The 22,121-nt window shown below is 41.6% G+C and overlaps 1 protein-coding gene across 1 annotated transcript in view; it reads right to left on the reverse strand.

Moving 5' to 3' along the window:
* The window catches only part of Col25a1 (collagen type XXV alpha 1 chain), a 394,115-nt gene that overhangs the window by 26,281 nt on the left and 345,713 nt on the right, over window positions 1–22,121 (reverse strand). The window contains exons 22-30 of the mRNA XM_032897332.1: window positions 22,000–22,044; window positions 21,072–21,149; window positions 15,060–15,083; window positions 14,119–14,163; window positions 10,448–10,492; window positions 7,593–7,673; window positions 6,290–6,352; window positions 5,628–5,678; window positions 3,434–3,460 (exon numbers count right to left, since the gene is read on the reverse strand). Of these exons, the coding sequence (XP_032753223.1) occupies window positions 3,434–3,460; window positions 5,628–5,678; window positions 6,290–6,352; window positions 7,593–7,673; window positions 10,448–10,492; window positions 14,119–14,163; window positions 15,060–15,083; window positions 21,072–21,149; window positions 22,000–22,044 (459 nt within the window). The remainder of the gene's footprint in view (window positions 1–3,433; window positions 3,461–5,627; window positions 5,679–6,289; window positions 6,353–7,592; window positions 7,674–10,447; window positions 10,493–14,118; window positions 14,164–15,059; window positions 15,084–21,071; window positions 21,150–21,999; window positions 22,045–22,121) is intronic.

A 22,121-nucleotide genomic window follows, 5' to 3' on the forward strand; every position in this document is an offset into this window, starting at 1 on the left:
GTACCCATGGGAAAAATGAGATAGGTCATCACCAACACACTTTATCTCACGTCTCAAATATAGAACTATTTTCCATTACTGTTCTTATGTCAGAGCTTACAAATGTAACCTACAGTATTCTTGACTGACTCTTGTCTGCATTTACTGAATAAACGACATATGGCCCTAAATTAAGCCATTACATAATAATGATTTTTAAAAAATCTTTAAAGTTGTTCTGGGAAGACTTTGGGCATAAAGTATATGAATAGATGAAAGCCACTTTTTTTGTTATGGATACTTCTGTAACTACCCACTGTTGTCCCATGAACCTCACTGCAGGGAATCTTCAAAACGAACAACATAAAACATATAGAACACAACGTGGTCGGTTAACGTAAGGAGCCACAGTACTGACCTCAACAATGGCCAATTGCATACCTGCCACCAACAGGGGGGGCGACAGCTTTTAGAATCCAAGCAGATCCAAGCAATGGAGAGAGGGTCTTAACCTCTATTAGGCCATGTTTGGGACAAGTTATGAAACAATAAACATCACTTTTTAGAGAGAGATGATGGCAGGACTTGTCCATCAGCCCCACGAGTGCGAGGTTGGCATGTATGTAATTGAATCGTGTGATGCAACGTTTGTTACGGTGACCCTCAGGCACAAGGTCGAGACATCGGGGAAAACAAAACTGGGCTGTGCTCTGCTCTGACATAACCATGTGTTCTACCAACAGAACTCTCAACTGTGAGACAGCTACTGAGCAAACCAGAGCTGGTACTTTGGGTAGAAAGAAAAAAAATCTGGAGATTTGCACTGAAATGGAAAGTTTTCTTTACTTACTGGAAGACCAAGGGGTCCTCTGTCACCCTTTTGACCTGGTTCACCCTTCAATCCTTTAACACCATTTAACCCTGGTTCACCCTAAATGCAAAAGCAAATGCCAATTTTGGTTGCTATCATGGGTGTTTAGACTGTGAGAGAAGAGACCCAGGCTCCAAAACACTTGCAGATTCCAGTTTTAGGTGACAGCAGAGTGAGGCGACATTGGCTTCGCATCAGGTAATCACCTAATTTCTAAAACTGTGACAAATACTTGAGAAAGCAGAAGGCTCCGTGTCTTGAGCGTCACCAAAAGACGTACAGTGACCTCACGGATTTTGGAGTTCTACATCAACGAAGTTACCATTCTGATGTTTTGACTAAGCAAACCCAAGGCAATCAGAGTGGAGGATGCGGAGGGGGATCAGGAGGAAAACCCCACTCTGCTGGGATTGAAAACTGGAATATGCAGGACAGTGTTACAGACAGACATTTTAAGCCTTTAAGCATTTAGCCCAGGAGAACAGGACTGAACAGATAGATGCTGATGTCTGAAGCAATGCCATTCTGCAAGTTCTCCTTCCTGACCTTGCCAAGTCGGGTTCCTCCATGGATCAATCAATAGAGTAAACCACAAATTGGCAGTCCCAGAAGAGACTATGAAGACCAATGAACTTGAAGATAGTTCTCCTAACTGTCTGTGCCATGTTAGGATGGAGGAAATACAGTTTAACATGGAGGACGTTACAAGAGTCCCGGTGGGTGATAAATCCTCTTAACTCGGTTTAGGAAAAATCCAGGGATATAACATGCCTACTGCCTATCAGGAATAGCATGCCCCGGAGAGAGAAAGCTTGGACACGTACACTTTTCAGCTTTGAAGTACAGACATTAATTTATCAAGATAACACCCGAAGACTCTTAAAAGGAAGGTGACCGCTCAGCATGGAGGTCATGGTCACACTGGCTGAAGGGACTCTTAACCTGCAAAAGGACCAGCCGGTCTGCCTGATGGTGAAAATCAGTGTGCTACTTGTCAAACATAGTCAACGTGAGTGCAGGGGTAGGAATCATTAACATCTGCCTAGAAGAAAATGCTCATCATAAAATTGTGAGCAACAAGGAGGTGGGTGCACCCCCGAAACCACACTATGTATTTAAATCTTCAGAGGGTCCACACATTGTCATAGCATAGTGGACTTTGCAGAGTTTGGGGACAGGAGTCTGTGCTGTAGCCACAGTTGAAGCCCCAGATATGTTATAATTGATCAGGTCTAATCCTGAGGCCACGGTGCCACAGCCAACAATGCATGGCTTGGTAGGCATTGTTCCTCACTTGAGGCTCATGGCTTTGCATGTGAGCACAGTTCCACTGTGTGGTTTCAAGATGATGGACAGGAAGGCAGTCTTAGCAGGCCATGACATTTTTTGGGTGGGGAGTCATGCCCTGATGGGTGAGCATTGCGAAGGTCAATTTAAAAACAGTCAAATCCAGTAGTAAGGAGACCAAATTTCAAATCTGCATCCCATTCTATTAATTGGTCATCATCTAATCCTGTAATTTGCATTAAATAAGTAAAATGCTCTGTGTCTGTGTAGCTTATCAGTTGCCAAGTCAAGGGACCAACAGGTCATCTGGGGTCTTTTCAATTTTATACTTTGCTGACATCAATAATGTTTTGTGGACAAAATACTTAATTTCATTTTCTGTATCAAAACGATCGTGGGCATCATCTAATTGAATGGTTACGGTGTGCCTCAGACACCACAGAAACAAAACAGCTTTGGTGGCTTTATAATAACGGATACATGATCCACCGGCTTAGCCTGAAGTTAAGGCATTCTAAGAAGAATGAGGTGTCATATCCTCCCCTTCTTGTGTTACCTGCCTGACCCTGAAAAAGAAATTCAATGATTCTGGAGTTAAGCCAGTATTGTTGGCAACCGGGTACATCTGGGAGAGTCAGATGGGGGCCTTGCCAACCCCCAAGAGAGGGCTCTGGATCTTGGGACTGTCCGGTGCTGACCACACTGCATTCCAAGGTGCCCCCTGGGTCTCTGTAAAAGAGCAGGCAGAGACCATCTTCCCAGTGTGAGCTGCGGAACTTCTGTCAAGGAGGATGAATTCCCTATCGCTCTTCTGCACTCACATGAATTCTGGGACATCACAGCTGACGGACCCCGTCCTATTCTACATGGTGACTGTGGGCGGCACAGAACAGACATGCTAGGTAGCTGGAGCATGAAGATATGGTGGTATATACGGCAGGACAGCAAACAGAGAGCTAGTGCTACCGTAAGAGAGGGGAGCTCTGGGATTAATCTGATATTTTCATTAGATGACCCCCTAGATAGCAGATTTGAATACATCGTATATATATATTTTTTAACTTATATAGTGACAAGGCAAAAGCAAAATGAAGAATGATTTATTGCCAGGTGAGAGCACTTAGACTCAGTGTGAGTCACGTTGCGTTGCGAGCATTAAACATCTGGATGCTTAAAGGCTTAAAGACTGTCAACATTACTTGACAAACAAATAAGACAGGACAGACATGCTTCCGTCATGCTTGCCCGTGATCATCAAGGGAACAGAAATCAAATAATCACGGGATTTGCTGGTACCTTTGGTCCAGGAAGTCCATGGGGTCCCTAGGAATGGAAAAGTAGAGCTTTAATTAAAAACTGACTCATTGGGGCTGGGGATTTAGCTCAGCGGTAGAGCACTTGCCTAGTGCATTAAGGCCCCTGTTCGGTCCCCAGCTCCAAAAAAAAAAAAAAAAAAAAAAAAAAAAAAAAATGACTCATTGCCTCCCTCGTAGAGGTGAGTATATCAAGTATAAAGTGAGATGTAAAACAGGAATCTTCTTGTTTGAGCTACAGCCAGAGGCAGGGCGGTGGGACGTTATTTATTACCTACCAAATGTTCCTTCCAGCTCTTGGATTGCTCTGTAATAGGAAATTCATTAAGAGTCGTTCTGTCTGCTAAATGCCTACGAGAGGGAGAAAGCTGCTGGGGTTTTCATGGAAGAAAAATTAGGCAAAAAGAGAAACCCCCTGTTTTGTATTGATATTACAGGCACTTCTCAGATTTCTATTTTATAACCTGATGGAGAATATTTGAGATAATTTATGAATTTTTATGGACTAGAGGTAGAACCTAAAAGACAGAAATGTAGGGGAAAAAACAGTATCCCCACAGCTTGAGTAGGAAGAAAGGGGAGAATTAAAAAAAAAGGGGAGGGAGGACTTTGTCTGTAACTCTTCATGGCCAATGTGTTGAAGAATCTCAAGGAGAAAGAAGATGACAGCCACGCTGTCCCCCATTCTGGGGGTCGCTCATCAGTGAGGGCTAAGCAGAGTATGATTCGCATTGCATTTATTGTTACAGAAAATTGCTTCCTTTAAGGCTCTTCTAATAGCTGTTTACCAAAGAAAGGAGGTCATAATAAATGCATGAATCAGGATAAAAAGAAAGTTGTTTTGCAGAAAATACAAATATAGAAGCTAATTATCAATTTAAATCAGCGGAAGGTTATTGTGGATTGCTTTGAACTTTCATAGAGATTCTAATAAGCCATTCTGGGAGGTGCATATTTACATATCTACCCATCAGTGAAATAAAAGGAGCGGAAAGTAACTGACCACGCAGGCCGAGGTATTTGTTACGTAAGTTTACATTCACGTTTTCCCTTTTGATAAGCTGTGGATAAACATTTTTTGGGGGAAAGTATTCATTATTGAGTATTCTTAGCTCTTGTTAATAATGGTTTAAACTTCCTTTAGGCTAATTAACTTTATCATTTGAACACGATGTAGCATTTTTCCTAACTTAACCTTCTAACTTAAAGTAAAAAGGGTACAGAAATCCCAGAACATGCCGTTTAATTAATCCTTAACGAACTGTTTGGTGTTAAGAGAACAAGGTTAACTGAAGTTGTTTACCAAAGAAAGGAAGGCAATTAGTGAGACCTGGGTGACCAGGCTACCTACCCTGTGTGACTGGGATCATACCCACAAGGCCCTCTCTAGAGTGCAGTTGGAGCCGAGTGTGGCCACAATTGACTTAATCTACATTATTGATGTCTTCCGGTGTATGAAGACGCCCGAGAGATGAGTGTAACACTATAGCCTGTGTGCTGTGTTCCTTGCTGTGTCAAAAGCCCTTGAAAACACTCCGCCGTCCATACTCTAGCCTAAACACAACTGTCAGTACTCCAACATTTAGAGAGTCACACTTGTTTCATAGCTGCTGCTCCCACTGGAAGTTCTACAAGGTCAGGGCCGCTCTTTGCATTGCTCACTGGGAGACAACGGCAGCAAACAGGGCCTGCCTCAATGAATCACCAGAAGTGCCATTAAACACAGAAGGAAAAGAAAAGATCCAGCAGTCTGCATTCTCCGTGGAAGCCAGCTTCAGACTTTATCACGCTGCTTTACAAACGTCAGATAGTTCAGGGAAGCGTCTTAAGCTTCAGAGCTGGTTAGAACCATTCTTCCTTCACGGGCTTGATTATTGCTTTAACTCGCTACTAACGGACCACAGCAGTAAGCGGTTAGAATGCTTTGCCAGTGTTCATACAGTGTTGGAGTTAAAGCGTGTCAGCTCTGTCTCTCTCAGCTCTGTCTCTCTCTCTCTCTCTAACACACGTGTTCAGGGGAATGAAAGACAGCACAGCAAAGTAGCCAAAGTGCCTGTGTCCATTCCACAGAGTGCAGAACAAAATGCAAACGGACTCTGTTCATCTGTTCTCCTGTGGCGCTCACAGACAAACGCTCCCAGGTAAACAGTTACATTCCGGAGACAAGGGAAACTTACCATGGGACCAGGTGGGCCATGGGGACCTGGAGGGCCTGGTGGGCCTATGATCTGCATGTCAAAAAACAAACAAACAAACAAACATGGATGTGGTTACTTCATTTAGATAAGGCAGTACAGTGTGGGTCTTGGTCTAGGGTTCTGCTAATGCCATCAGTCGTCACAGAGGAGAAAAGACACAGTCAGAAGTGATATGCTCGACTCTCTGGCTTTAGAAATTCCTCTATGAGAATCAAATAACTTCAGACACTGCAGCCATGCTCCAAAACCAGAATAAATCAAAACTATATTAAAAGGGAAGGAAGCAACTGATTATTGAGAAATTCTACAATGCTGCAACCACGGTTAAACCCTTGGTTATTTCTCCAAGTACAAATAGGACTCTGGAGAACAAGAGAATGTGAGTTCCTATTTCGCCAGGCCTTCCTATGAGCATTATGAGAAATCCATTGATTTTTCTCCCCAGGGCCCTGCAAAAACTGTTTCTAACCCATACAGGGGGAGACTGTGTATCTCAGAAGCATAAGACCAACCTATATTGAGTACAGTTTGATCTACCACATGGGTCATTATATTTCTACTAAGGATTAGCCATCTGGCACAGGGAGATCTAGGCAAATGATAATCCCATGTAAAGGTGAAAGGTCACCCCGTGGACTTACAGAAGGCCCCTGAGGACCCGGCAACCCGGAGTCTCCTTTCTCTCCTTTTACTCCATTGGCGCCCTACGAATAACCAGGAAGCAGAGGTTAGAGTGAGAGCTAATTCCAGGGTCTAAAAGACAACGGAACCCACGAGTCCCTTGAATCTTTATATTATGCACATAATTCATAAGAAGTTTTATCTCCCCACATTTTAGTTCAAAGCAGTAACATTTACAAAAAAATCCCACGGATTATAGGTGCTATAGAGAGCAAGATACAAAGTAAATAGAAACTGTGCTCAGCTTGATTTCACAGCATTAAATACGCTGGATCATGAATAATGTTATTTTTTATGCCGTGCTCACTTTAAATAGCAAAGGTGAGATTTTGGTTCCACTGACATTTATTTATAGAATTTTGTTTGAAAACCAGTGGAAGAGCTAGGGAGCACAGGCCTGAGATCGTGGCTACTTGAGACGTTGAGGCAGAGTGATCAAACATGGGAGGCTTAGCTCGTGTTTCCCAGTGTGCTCAAGCCAGCCTACGCAAGCCACAGAACGGATTGGAGATTTAGCTCAGTGTGTATGGGGCTCTAGGATCAATCCCTAGGTAGGATGGGAGGGGTGGAGGGCAGGAGAGTTTCTATGCCTTTTCTTATAATTTCTAAAGTTTGCCTTCTCAAGTTTCAGAAAAGCAGTAAGCCACAAGGAAGAAACACCACCCCAAAGTATAGACACACAAGAACTAATCTGTTCTTTAACAGCTCTAAAGTTTTGCTGTTTTGTCCTTGTTTATTCCTTTTCTTTTTTTTCTTTTTTTCAGAGCTGGGAAACAAACCCAGGGCCTTGTGCTTGCTAGGCAAGCACTCTACCGCTGAGCTAAATCTCCAGCCCCCCTTGTTTATTTCTTTATTGTGGCTTATTTTATAATAATTACTTGACTATACATATCAGATTCAAATGGCCAATACCATTGAATCTAAGTACCATTGAATCTTCTAAATAAGATAATTAGAAAAAAAAGAGAGACACAAACATGTACTTTTAAAATGATCTAACTATACATTTTCCCCCCCCAGAGCTGAGGACTGAACCCAGGGCCTTGCACTTGCTAGGCAAGTGCTCTACCACTGAGCTAAATCCCCAACCCCCTAACTATACTTTAAAGTTTTAACTTCCTGCTTGGAAAAACTAAGCAACAACGTTTCAAGTATTTGCAAAATTAAGAATAGCTTGGAAATTACTGGCTGAGTACAGTTGAGATTATAAGTCTTTCCTAGCCACTGACTTTAGCGAGAGTACATCACAGAGTGCGCGCGTACCGGCAATCCAGGAAGTCCGATTCCTCCTTTTTCACCTGGCATACCTGGGTCCCCCATGTCTCCTTTTGAGCCTTTGAGTCCCTGTGAGTCACAGAGATTGCATGTGAGAAGTGTAGTGACAACATGATAGGCACATCCTGGGGCCAACGGGATTCCAGATAATTCTGCCAAGAGGTGGGAGCAAGCTGAGATGGTCGTTGACTTTTGTTTTCAGGCATTTTCTTTTTCCAGCCTTCTACATCGGATCAATAGTATTTCCCCCACGTAATAGGATTAAATTCTATATAACCATTTAAATATGAAAAACGTGAACTCAGGTTTTGGCATTATTTCTCCTGGTTTCATAAATTAGCTTGGCAACTATCTGTATCCTACCAGTCCAGAAGACAATGTAATGACTGTAATTCTCAGCAGTGCAGCAAACACTTGAACCAGGACTCAAGGTCCAAGTACATGTTCCCATGTCTACATAGTCGTCCCCGCCTCGTCATGTGTGTATAAGTTCTAGCTGTCATCAGTTTCCAGCACCAATGTTCAATCAGTGCTTTAAAGCACTTGGTTTGCCCAGTGTTCCTGTTGGGTTCTCATGAGCTCTCTGCATGGTGAGCCAGGATGTAATTACTATTCTTTTACAATGAGAAAATAGATGTGTGGGTTTTGAGGGCTAACAAATGTGAGTTATGGAACTCTAACACTAAAATTAATTAGTATTTTTAATCATTTTCATCCTAGCAACCACATGGCCATGGTTACTATGGTAGGGATTCACGGGCTGCAAAAACCTGCTCGTTGTAGGGACAAGACCACATGGTAATTGTGCTAACTATCTTTAGACTGAGTTCAGAATCACATACTGGGGGAGTGTGAGGAAAGTACCAGCAAAGATAAATGTTATCTTGCTGGTTAAGGTTTGGGGATTTTGCAACTGGGAAAAGCAATACGATCAATTCAATAAGTTTAGTGGGAGAACAGAACCTTGAAAGGCCTATAGAAGAAACATCCAGTTACTGCATATGTTGTATGTGTTGGAATATTCCGTACATCATTATGAATTTCTAATTTATTATCTTTAATTACTAAGAATGGCTAAAGGTAACCTCACATGTAACCTTAGTCATGGAAAATTGACTAAATTACCTCCCTATAATCTTTGTTTAATGTGACAGTATATAACTTTAATATCAAACTCTGTTATTAAAAATAACTCTTTTTCTAAAGTTTTCTTGTTTTGTTTTGTTTTTGTAGAATACTTTCTCCTGAAGAGTGTATTGTTGATTTAGTATATCAAGGATTCCTTTGCTTTCTTATTCATTAATTCAAGCTATTTCTTAAGTCTATTCAATTGTATTCTTTCTTATTCTGTGTGTGGGCCTGAATATGTACTGGTGCCCCCGGGAGGGCACCTGACATCTTGGCGTTAGGGTGCTGGCTGGTTGTGAGCTGCCTAAGAGGGTGCTGGAAACCAGACCTAGGTCCTTTGCAAGTACAAGTGCTTTCAGCCACTGTGCCCTCTTTCCATTCCATGAGCCATTTCTTGAGAAAATAATAGCAGTCCATAGAACCTCAAAGATTTTGAAACTAATCCTTGTGGTTTGGTTCTGAGTGCTGTCTGCATTCTCTTAGTAAAATTCTTAAAAGGAGGACTTGCCAAGCCACAGCTGACAGGCCAAATCCAGCCTAGGGACTGCTTTATATTTATGCTGAATTAAAACAAAAAAGTAAGAAGTGTTTAAAGAAAAGAATACATGACAGAAACAACGTGTCTCCATGAAACCTGAAGTATTTACTGTCCGAACTGTACAGAACCTTTGTCAGTGTCTGCATTGGGGACACTCTCAAAGACCATGCTGTACTGTGAAGAGCTACAATGCCTTACTAAATCTAGCAAATTAGGGGGAAATTCATTATTCAGGAAAAGGAGACATCAAATGCCTGGAGTTAAGCAACACTCTTATTTGTGAAAATTATGGCCATTGACTTTTGATTTTGAATTGCTTTATAGTCACTGAAAAAACAAAACACAACAAAAACAAGAACACAACCAACAAACCAACAAACCAACCATCCAACCAACCAACAAACCAACCAACCAACCAACCAATCGACCAACCAAACAACCAAACAACCAAACAACCAACAAGCCAACCAACCAACCAACCAACCAACCAACCAACCAACCAACCAACCAACCAACAAAAACCAGCCAGCCAGCCAGCCAGCCAGCCGACCAACCAACCCAACCAACCAACCAAACAGCCAGTCAACCAACCAACCAACCAACCAACCAACCAACCAACCAACCAACCAACCAACCAACCAACCAACCAACCAACCAACCAGGTAGGCAGGCAGGCAGGCAGGCAGGCAGGCAGCCAGCCAGCCAGCCAGCCAGGCAGCCAGGCAGCCAGCCAGCCAGCCAGCCAGCCAGCCAGCCAACTAACCAACCAACCAACCGACTAGTCAACCAACCAACCAACCAACCAACCGACCAGTCAACCAACCAACCGACCAGTCAACCAACCAACCGACCAGTCAACCAACCAACCAACCAACAAGCCAACCCAAAGCCGTTCTTACTGAAGCTGTAATGATTTTAGAGTCTATTAGAACTGGTTGAGGTAGACTGAGAGGTCAGTAGTATTAAGAACAACTCCAAAGTGACACATAGCTTTACATTTCTGCCAACCAAAGGTATATCTGATTTAACACCAAATCACACTTGTTCATGTGGGACAAATGTGGAAAAAAGAGACGATGCATCATGTCAAAAGACATGACTTTTGGCTTTAAACTTACAGTAAAAGTACTGATCAATAATGGCGCTTTAAATAATGGCATAGATCTTTGAAAATTACCTGTTCTCCATCAACTCCGGGGATTCCTGGAGAGCCTTGCTCACCCTGATAAAATAAAATAAAAGGCAAGAAGTTGTTTGCATGTATCATAGCTAAAGAAGCTATGTTAGTTGATACACGTACAGTTTGACTTTTAGCAAGTGCGTTTTAACCTACGACTGCTGGCAGTGTACACACATATATCTAAGCTAAGTGAAGGGAAAACCTCTCTTGAGGATTGTGTACAATACTACTCCTATGTAGCAAATATCCATGGGTTTTCTTTTCTTCCATTGATCATATACGATTTAATGGCTGGCCACACCCTACAGCGCTTCTAGGACTCTCTCAATTACTTTTCCGATAAGGAATCAGTATGGATTCTCTAATTTTCAGTAACAATCAACACATAACAGTCAGACTATGAAAGAATGAAATGCTAAGTTTGGTAAATTCAAAGCAATAGTTTAACTGGCCAAATGTGAATCCTTCACAATGGCTGTGATGTGCCCTGCCCAGGAAAGCCTCACGGGGGGACCTAATAAATCAGATATCTCGATCCACACGAAGTGACTTTCAGGCCCATTCTATTTCCTATACCATGCTAGAAATGAAATAAATGGATTTTTGATAGCATGATTTATTAGAATGCTGGACAGACTCAGCATACAGAGATTTATTTTTAAATGGAAGATGTTTAATTAAGAACCAATCTAAACAACATGCTGGAGATTATTTGAACAGCACATGTTTAGCCATCTCTCAGTTTTGAAAGAAAACGGAACAAAGTCCCTTGAAAGGTAAGGCATTGTCTAATGTCACTGAGCCGTGCCTGTGGATGAGGCTATAAGCCCTCAATTCCTACCCCGTGTAAAGTGTTAAGCAGTTCTCTGGGGTGTGAGCCTCTCATGTGTGTGTGGGGGGGATTTCTGGGTGCAGCCCCAAGGCTCTGTTTTCTAGGAAGTGTTGTCTGGCGATCTTATAAACCATAATATTCCATCGGATAGAGCTGTGTTTTCCTGGTAAAAATGTTGAGAGCTTTTAGGTCACAGCACGAAACCTGAGCTTTCCCAGTGTTTAAGGAAGGCCGGATCTTGTGGTTTGAAATGAATGAAATAAAAAAAGGCCTCTCCTCATTTTGGATTTCCGGTTCTTTGTGGCAGTAGCAAAGTTTATTTTGCCACAAACAAATCTGCGAGGTTGGATGCACGCGGTTGAGCCCCAGCTTCATTCCGAGTCGGGATACCTGTCAACACTCGAGTCCAATCACCATAGCTTGCTCAGCTGTTACCTTAATAGATGTGGAGCAGGGAGGCTAAAAGAACAAGATTCATAGAGCCTCCATCAACAAATGTGGTTTGTCAGAGTTGTTTGATGTGTAAAAGATTATAATACCTCTTCTTTGCCAGTGGAAGGGGAAAGGCCGCGTGCATAGGCTACCATCCGTCAGAGATGGGGCGTCCAGAAGTGGAATGGGTCCTACACTTGGCGCAGGCTCTGCTGTGCTGTCTCAGAGTGCAGCCACGCCCACCTTAGTCATGCCAACCTTTCCAAGAAGGGATCATGGCAAGTGGAGAGGCTCATCGTGTAACATGATATTAGTGCTAAGATACCATGGTTCAAGATGACAGGAGGAGGGTGGACAGGATGGTGAGGTGGCGAGTAGTGAGGAGGGCTTTTACACCTCTCTGTTACCACACATGCAGCTTTCCGTATGGCTATCGTCCCTCTTCTTTCAATTTCAGCTCAAACCCATCTTGGATTCCTAGACTTAGGAGAGGCATTCCCATGCATATACACCCCCACACTCCCTTTTAGAAATATTTATTTTTATGTGTCTGGATGTTTTTCCTGCATGTATGTCTTGATGCTGTGGGTGCCTGTTGCCCTCAGAGACCAAAAGAAAGCATCAGATCCTCTAAGACACGAGTTAGAGCTGGTTGTTGAGTCACCATATGGGTGCTTGGAATTGAACCTGGGTTCTCTGGAGGAGCAGCCAATGTTCTTAACCACTGAGCCACCATACCCTAGTCCTCATCAATGGTCTTAACTAAAGCACGTGATCTATAAGTGTTCCTGCTTTTACTTGTCTGTTTCCTACCTTGGGCTCTAAGTGCATAGTCAAACCACTTGCTGGTCTCTTTGCAGATTCAAACCTATATTACATAGCGAAGGCTCAGAGTTAACAAGTGATAAAGCAGTTGGAGGTTTTAGTGAGATTGTCTTTTGAGCTGGCTAGTCCCTTTTATTTCTTTAGATTAAGGCATGGCTGTCTTCTCTTGGCCTCCGAGCTGTGGAGAAATCAGAGAAGCCTTTGAGCTTTGTGACAAATGAGGTACATATTGAGTTTTGAAGGAAATTCTGGTTCTTGAGATTTTAGTTATAAGAGGAGATGCAGCGAGATATTTCACAAAAAGAGAATCTTCAGAGTTCCTTCCCCAGTGTCAAGCCCAGCTCATAAAACCATTAAGGACAGGGATCCAGGCAGACTTGCTTGTGTGACCTTTGCATATCTATTGTTATGTTCTCAGGGATAAGGCTATGTAGAGAACTAGTGAAAAAGTTCTGTATCATATACTAAAGTTACATGTGGAACATGTTTACAATACACAGAAAATACTTTGGGAATTAGGATCTATGCTCAGATAGATTTTATGCATCTCACATGGAGAAGAACCTCACTGATACTCTATTTTGTAGTCTTTCAATAGAGAAATAAATCTATATACTGAACATTTGCTTTTAAGTATCCAGAGACAGTAAAAAGCTGGTGTGTGCATGAATGTGTGCGGATGTGTAATAGGCACAGCAAATAAACAGACTTAAGGAGCATAAATAAAGGCTGAATTTTGAAACCACTTGAATCTCCTACAAGAATCCAATGACGAAAGTCATATTTCAACACGTGTAGCTCAGCTCTGAAAAGCCAGAATCCCCGGACGTGTGTTAATTGATCAAACATGGTTGAATGACTGAGCTTTGGTTTGGAGGGGTAAAGCGAACACCAACAACAAAACCTATGTCTAATGGAGAAAGTCTTGGCTGGTGCTGTTTGTGGTGAGTAAGCTCCATTGATGAAATGTATGGTGGTAGAAGGTATGTATACACGTGACACAGAGTGGAAAACACTAATGTCTCATTAGTGGCTCCTAAACCCGTGAGTCATTTATGAATGCATCATGGGAAGGGTCTCCTTGTCTTTCTCTTACAAAAGAATTGGAAGGCAGGTTCTTAGTGGCAAGAATAACTTCCTTCAACACACTTCCGCTTAGATAGTTACCTTTCCCCATGAGTCATGTTTAGGGTTTCTTCACATTTATAATTTCTCGTTTCCTGTCCTGTACTTTTCTCAATGTCCTTCCTAACTTCATGCCATCTCTGTTTCGCTCCTCTCTGTCCTCGTTTTCCTTTCTTCCCCTGTAGTTCTCTTCCTTCCTTTAGCTGAGACTCTGATATGGTTTCCTCACCCTCTGAAACCAGCATTTCTGGCCTTGCTTCTCTGGTATTTTGTAAGACATATTTCATAAAGACATTCATTCTTAACATGACATCTCTGCACCGTGTGTGGTAAGCGGAAACATCGAAGGAAGGAAGGAAGGAAGGAAGGAAGGAAGGACGGAAGGAAGGAAGGAAGGAAGGAAGGAAGGAAGGAAGGAAGGAAGGGAGGAAGGGAGGAAGGGAGGAAGCATAACCTTTGGTCCTTGCAGTCCTTGAGGTCCAGGAGGTCCAGGCGGGCCCTGAAGCAAGAGAAGACATAGTTGTAAAATGTGTCATGTGTATTTGCCAAGTACACATGTTACAAATTCAGGCTTTAAAAATATCCAACATATCACACAGCTCCATTATTTTTTATCATAGTTAGATACGTCTAGATCCTAGTTTTCAATGATGCAACATTTTATCAGTTACATAGTGATAGAAACTGCCAACCTGAGTTCCGAACTATCAAAACACTCCCTAGGTCACTACACTACAGATGAAGCTTTGAATTCGATAAGACAGGCGACAATCATTGCCCTGTGTTCTTCTGCACACTTCTGTGATGATTAACTGAGTGATACCAATAATGTCTGTAAGTATTCTTTCTTCCCATGCCCTTGACCTCAAAGACTGATGCACCTCTCCCTCTCTCTTGAAAGAAAGAAAGAAAGAAAGAAAGAAAGAAAGAAAGAAAGGAGGGAAGGAGGGAGGGAAGAAGGAAGGAAGGAAGGAAGGAAGGAAGTAAGGAAGGAAGGAAGGAAGGAAGAAAAACATGTTCTTTCTATGCAGTCCTGGCTGTCCTGGAACTTGCTACATAGACTAGGCTGGCCTCAAACTTACGGAGATCCACCCACCTCTGCCTTGAGAGGACTGGAATCAGAGGTGTGCACTGTCACACTCTGACAAGGTTTTGATTTCTAATCTACAAAAGGATAAAACTATCTTATTAACAAGAGGCTAACATCTTTTTAAAAACCCCACAATTTCCTCTGTATTTTCCCACAGGACAGTGGTTTAACTGGGTTGAATGTTTGAAAGGGTTAATGACACAGACAGGAGTGTGAACACCACACAGACCAGTTGCTACGTTAGTGCTACTCCGACTTGCATGCATCAAAGTCACAAACCACAGAGACCATGCAAAAGGCGTTACCGTGACAGTTAAGGTGGTAATCCTCTGTTGGGAAAATGGATCAATAAAGACAAGAGTTACCTATTTTGTCTGTCAAAATAAAGTACAGATTTCTGAAAAAAAAAAAAAACTACTTCCGAAATATATTTTGGCAAGCCAAATGTCTTGTAAGTAACAGAGAAACTACAACAAACACACTATCTTATCATACTTGTAAAGGGTTTGAAGACATTTCTAGAATTTTATTTTAAAAATTATAAGAAAGCAAAATATAAATTTTTTGTCTGCCTGGTTTTAAAATTATTATAATGAAAAACTATGTAGTCGAGTAGCTATATGCTAAAAGTTTGAATCATGAAATTTGCTATTGGTAAAAGTTCCATTCTAGACAGGACTTTGATGAGGAAAGAGTTAAACATGTTTCTTCTCTTACTCTGTAGGATATTTTTCTTCATAACTGACTCCCCACGTGCTATAGCCAAAGAAACTGACATTGAACCAAGCTTGTTTGTTGAAATGCTAAAGATTTTAACAAGCTATATCGTCTCAAAGCATGGCCTTCTAAAACATGATTTCTGCTCTGTACATTTAATAGTTTATAGTTTATATCTTGTGCTAAGATCTCTACAAGGTTTATTGGAACAACAGAAAGGTGTCGTTTCCCATTGAGGACTTTTGGTTACAGAGAGGCACTGTCTGATCACGTGGAAGCCTGAGGGTCCCGTTTTAAACCCTGCCCTGTTGTGCTCCATCTCTCCATTCCAATCTGATTCCAACTGTCATGTTCGTTTATTATTGTTGTAAAAATGGACGTGATCTATTGGGCTTCAAATCTACTCGTGTTAGATGACTAAAGTTCACATTGCAGGATAAAAGCAGTCAGTGTGACTACTGCTTCAGGTAATGCAGCAAAAAAAGAGTTTGACGCTTCTGAGACAAAGGCAAAATATTAATAAACCAAGAGCAAGGTTTTGTATGTATTGAAGAATTTTATGTCATCAGATAGGCACAGTACAAGGCAACACTAATTCTATTTTAGGGAGGTTTATCTAGACACAAAAATTGGATTTATAGTGATTAAAAAAAAGCTGCTCTGCTCCTAGGATGTAAATGAGTCATTTACCAACACAAATTATAGAGTAAAGGGAATGTCTTCACCACTGTCCTCCCATCATTTTTAACTAGGGAGCAGAACAAAATTACAAAATTTTATGAAGGTGAGGCCTCTTACAATTTGAATTCTCTCAGGTTTTCTAACAAGGTCATGCATAAATTCACATCCTCTCATCAATAAATGCAAATCTGTGATTGCTTATCCCTTTTCTTCAAACTATTAATGCTAATAACATTTTTAAAAAAAATTAATGAGATGCATAATGAAAGAATATCACTAATGGTAAATGAACTAACAGAAGTTTAAATGACACTTGATAACCATTATAGAGACTTCAAAACTGTGAGGGTTCCATTGTAACCTAGAGGACAAGTGGTGACAGAAATCAGCTGAGCTCATAGCATCTTGTTCTGCATCTGGAAGCAGCCATGTGCAGATCACAGAGTGGTCCTAAGACGTTGGCTCTTCCAGTTCAAGCTATGTATGCCCTGTAGGACTCCCTCATGGACTCTGATTATGATTTGAAAGCCAGAATTATTGGGAGTGGTAGAGAAAGACATGATATTCCAGTGGGACGTGATCTGAGCTGGGAGGGGAAGCTCGTGTAAACATCTCTCTGATGCTTTGTGATTTGATCTGAAATGTTTGTATGAAAATCCTGCCAAAGAATAGGCCATTTCTTCACTTTTTATAATGATGCAAATTTGACCTCTATTTTGCCGAAGCAGGAGACCACTACCGGAAACCATGACTTGTTAAACTGCATAAACCAATAGGCCCTGAGGGGGCCCAGTCCTAGCTGATATATGTACACTGCAACTCTTGAACCTTAAGGCTCAGCAAACATCTAGAAAGAGGGGACAGAAAGATTCTAAGAGGCAGAGAACCAGGCACTCTTCTGTTGGACTATCCCTTCTAGCTATGACAAGGAAGGGACACCTGTAAGATATCAACATCATGGCTGTCTAGACAAGACCTGAGCAAATCCAGCAGCTGATATCCCAACGTAGGACGGAGACAGCTCCCAGGACCTTCCATTCCTAGATGGAGCGAGCAATTAACAAATTCTGAGAGGAGAATTAGTCTTCCCCAGGAATAAGCCCCTTAATGATTATCCAATACCAGAGGATCAGGCTGTATTTATGTGAAACAGAAACAGTTTATAAGAGGAGACTGTGAATTTGGGAGCCTGTTTTGGGTGTGGGAGAGGTCAGAGCAAAGAGAAGGGAAGTGATGCAATTGTATGTTAAGTACATAAAGATAATCTTCAATTATGGTACAGACAGTGATAGTGATTTTTTTTTAAAAGAAACCTAGGAAACAGAGATGTTTTATTGTGAATTGTGAATCTTTAACCATCTTGAATCAAAACAAAAAGGCTTAAGGCAATGTTCACATAAACCACAATATCTTTTGTTTTTGTAGACCAACATAATTTGATCCTCTCTCCAACAGAACAGACACAGGAGAGTAACTTGCAGAACCAGAACACAGCACATGTTAGTTTGGGGAATGTGGACATTTCATGGAGAAGATAAGACTAGGGAATCTGGGGTAGGACTGGGCAGGGAGGGAAGATGGGTCCCAGCAGTTGAGATAAACTCTTTTTTTTTTTTAATGTTGCTTGGTGTCAAAAAGAAAAATAATGAGACACATTACGTTTTTATTTTCTTCCACAACTTCAGCTCCAGTCAAAAGCATATAATCAGCAGTTACATGAGTTTAATTTTGTTTCTCGTTTAACTACAAATGAACGGATGGAAATTATAAATACCAAATTCAGAATGCCAAGTAACTCAGGCACATAATATGCATACTGCTTCAACTATTTTATCTCCTACATCAGATACTGGACCCAGAAAAGTTACTTAAACAAGGCTCAATAATTTTTTTTTTATAATCTGTACTGTGCCATAGAATTGCAGTTTTTAATCAAAGCAATGTGAAAATTTATGGTTCTAATGAGATCCTGTAACTGTAATATACTCATATCCATGTAGTTATTCTAGAGTTTTGGACAAAGTGTTTTTTGTTTTTTTTTTAAAGGATACAATCATGAAACAAGCGTCATCCATCATTGGTTAGAGATTGAGGAGAATAAATGTTTACCAGCTCCCTCTTCCTCTAATGCCCCTGACTTGATTGATTTTTATTAGAGACCCTTAATCCACTCGGGTACTTTGTTAGGAAGATAAACAAATAAGCCTTCAACCGAAAATGACTCTAAGGTCTTTATAAACACAGCGTTTGGGGTCCCCAACAATAATATATCATTGGGTCTGGAGACAATATGAAATTAGTGACTAGGATGGATACAGACTGGATCCGCTTTACAGTCATACAGAACTTGAGATGAGACAGGGACGCTGGGAGTGTGTATCAAGAAGCATTTCAAGAAGCAGCTGTCAGATTTATTTTCCAAAAAGCACAGTGCTTTTAGAAACTTGAGTCAAAACTGTTCAGGAGTTCTTAAAAACTACCCTCAGGACAACTCCGTATTTCCCGAGCTCTTACAGAAACATCAACTCCATTCTGCAGACAAGGTCAGTGAAGCATAGATACAGTGATTCTCCTAAAATGACCCAGCTCATACGTGGCAGAGGGAAGAATGATACAGACATGTCCACTTCAGTATAAGCGTAGCCCATACGCCCGCTCATGCAAAGAACGCTTTAAAAACACTTCAATATGCTGCAGAAAATGCCAGTAAAACGGGAGGATTTCTTGGAAGAGTAGAGATGTGGATGCCTCTCAGGACGCTTGGGAGGAGAAGGGCTCCTCAGGGGCTCATATATTTGAATGCTTGGTCCCAAGTTTGTGGTGCGGCTTGGGAAGTTTATAGGACTTTTAGAAGGTAGAACCTTTCTGGAAGTGTGACACTGGAGGTGGCTTTGAGGGTTTATAGCCTCACTCCACACCCACAACCCTCCCTCACACTCTGTGTCCTGAGTGTGAACAGAATGTGAACAGCTATGTCTTTCACCATGTCTGTTCTACCATGATGGGAACCATAATCTAAAAGTTTCCCTCTAAGATGTTCTTTTTGGTGTGGCGGGGAAGGTCGGAGCACAGAAAGTAACTGGAATGCCACTTAAGGTGGAGATGAGGCCTGTGGAGCAGTTGGAAGTAGTTTAAGAGAAATGTATAATATTGTTAATAAAGTTTAAGCTTTGTCCCTATTTTATACTAAGTACAAACTTGAAAACATTGTAGGTCAAAAAAAAAACAAAACAAAACAAAAAAAAAAAAAAAAAAACCAAAAACCAAAAAACAAAAAAACTAAACATAAACCTTCCTGTTCTTTGTCTCTCCATTTAAAATTATCAACCTGTAGTAGGAAAGGGAAACATTTAGAAAATTGGCTCAAGAATTTGACAATAACCCCAAGGTTACTGTTTATGTTTAGCCACTTGTAATGAGGAATGCTAAATCAGTCTGTTGGCCGAATGTATTATCCAATCCATATTTGTCCAAATAGGAACCTTGGAAATAAAAAGGCCAGCAGTAGTAGTGAAGCCCACCTAAAACTATGAAAATTAGATGACATCGGCAAAATCATGCGGACAGAAACATTAAAATAGGTCTAAAATAGAGAAACTTAGTTAAGGAATCCTTGTTTGTTTCTGAGCTAAGAAATGGCTTGTACGCAAAAAAAATATAATCATTCAACCAATCACTGAACGCTAACTGCTCATTGCACACTTACAAGCCCAGGCAACGTAAACACAGGACACATTTTCTGTCACCAAGAAATGGAGACCGTGGTATTTAAAAACCAAAGCCAATTACGTGATTAGAGAGTAATCCTATGTCACAACACTGGACCCTGACTTACTGGATGGACTTAGAGGAAGAGTCCAGCTGGTGACAGCAGTGAATTTATGAATCAGATTCAGTGGATAAAAGAAAGGAAAAATAATGGATGAACCTAGGCAAAAGAGATCTGTAGAGATATGAGAAAAATGACCACATTGTGGGAAAAAATATCCTGGAAGAAAATACAGCAGTGTAGAGCCTTAAATGATGTCAGATGGAGGAGCTTGGTCTTGGGCCAGGAGGCAATAAAGACTCATGAAGAGATTTTAGCAAATTATAGTAATGAAAGTAATGGCGGCTTATGGAAAAAAACCAGCCTGAGAGGCATTCACAGGTTAGATTAGAAGGGCAAGGAGACACCGGGGGAGGCAGAATTGGTCACAGGATTGATCTGGTGTTAGATATGAAGTAAATAGCTTTTGGACCAATATTTGGGAATGTACAGTATTTGGACAGAATGGACAATATTTGGGAATGAGTATTCTGGGATGTGCCTTGAGATAGCTCCTGCTAGGACAAACTTCAAGAACAGCCGGAAGATGCTTCTAAACCTTCTGTCTGGAGCAAAGGGAAGGCACATGGTGTCACTAATCTCTAGTGGTTTGTTGATAAGATGAGCCATGCACTGGGTGGGAAAAGTACCCAGCAGAACAGGGCGCATTTGTGCAAGCCAGTAAGGAAAACATGGAGAAACTCTTCCAAACACTGGAGCAGTATACAGACCCCAGAAACGGCAGGACTGACCGGGAAGAGCTCGCTACGACACAGAGGGAATAACTGTTCGACCGAAGGGAAGACTGGAGACTTTAGGCTAGCAAAGGTTAGGATGGGTAAAGCTGCGAATTACTGAAAGAGAACAGCTTCACTAGAGGAAGAAGGAAAGAACTTAGAGCAGAAGGCCAGATAAAGATGTGAGCTCACAGCTTCCTGCGCCTGATGCCAAGCCTTCATGCCATAATAAACTCGAGCCTTCTGGAACCATCAGCTAAAATAACCTCCTTCAGAAGTTGTGGTTGGGCCTGGTATTTTATCACCGCTTACCACACACACTTATCTGTGTGTGTCATTCTCCGTGTGTCTTAGGGTGGAGAACAGTCACTTGCCTGTAAGGCCTCGTGGAGGTTGCCATTGTAGTCTATGATCTCAGTGGCTCCTGGATCTCCCTTTTGCCCAGGAGGACCCTGCAACGAAAAACAAACCAAGAACAAGTCATGGGTGTTAGTCTAGTATAGAAGACCGTGGTAAAGTGGAGTAGCTTGAGGCTCCCTCTCCCGACTGTTATTTTCTAAGACACAGGTGCATTTCAGAATAATAATTGCGCTTCAATTCATTCACATTGTAAAGGAGAGGGGTCAGTTCTAGCTTCCTGTCTGTGGTAGGTGTGATACTGATGCCAAAGCACAAGTTAAACTGTGCATCTGGGAAATTATTGGCTGTCTTTGTATTTATTAAGATAACCCCTAACCTCCTGCTACTCATCCCTATGTCAGAAGTTGCTTCCTCATTCCTTAAAAAGAGAGAAATGCCAAACAATGCTCTGCAGGAAATGATTGGGTTCCCATAGGACTGTTATTCCATATGTCCCAATTTATCCAAAATTAGAAGAAATGGAAAACAAAACAAAAGAATATTATACATCCACAAATACACAACCCCCCTCAAGACTACTAGACCACACACATCTCTCTGCACATCTAGACTTCTATTCTGCCTGTTACATCTTCTGCAGAGTTTCCATGACCCAAATCCTAATGCCATGCAAATATATGGAATATTGGCTTAACTGAAAAATAGACGCCTCAGTATCTGGGAAGCTGTAGGGTTTCTACCTTTTGTTCCAGAATAAAGTGTATTGTATGCTAAGAATCTCTACAGTGCCCGCTCCTTAAAAACAAGTAGGAAGGATGCAGGCAGGCTGGGAACAATCGGGGTCTATCATAATGTTTTTATTGTGCACTGTCTGTTCAGGTGCTACTCACAAAATCGCACCAACACGCCTTCGAATCTGAGTTTAGACAAGAAAACACTCACCCGTGGTCCCAGAGCTCCAGAGTCTCCTTTGTCTCCACGATCACCCTTTGGCCACAAAACAAAACCAAAAACCCAAAACCATAAATTAGCTGGAGGACCACTGATGGACAAGTTGCTCACAT

This window comes from Rattus rattus, chromosome 3 (genome assembly GCF_011064425.1).
Source record: "Rattus rattus isolate New Zealand chromosome 3, Rrattus_CSIRO_v1, whole genome shotgun sequence".
NCBI classification, from domain to species: Eukaryota; Metazoa; Chordata; class Mammalia; order Rodentia; family Muridae; genus Rattus; species Rattus rattus.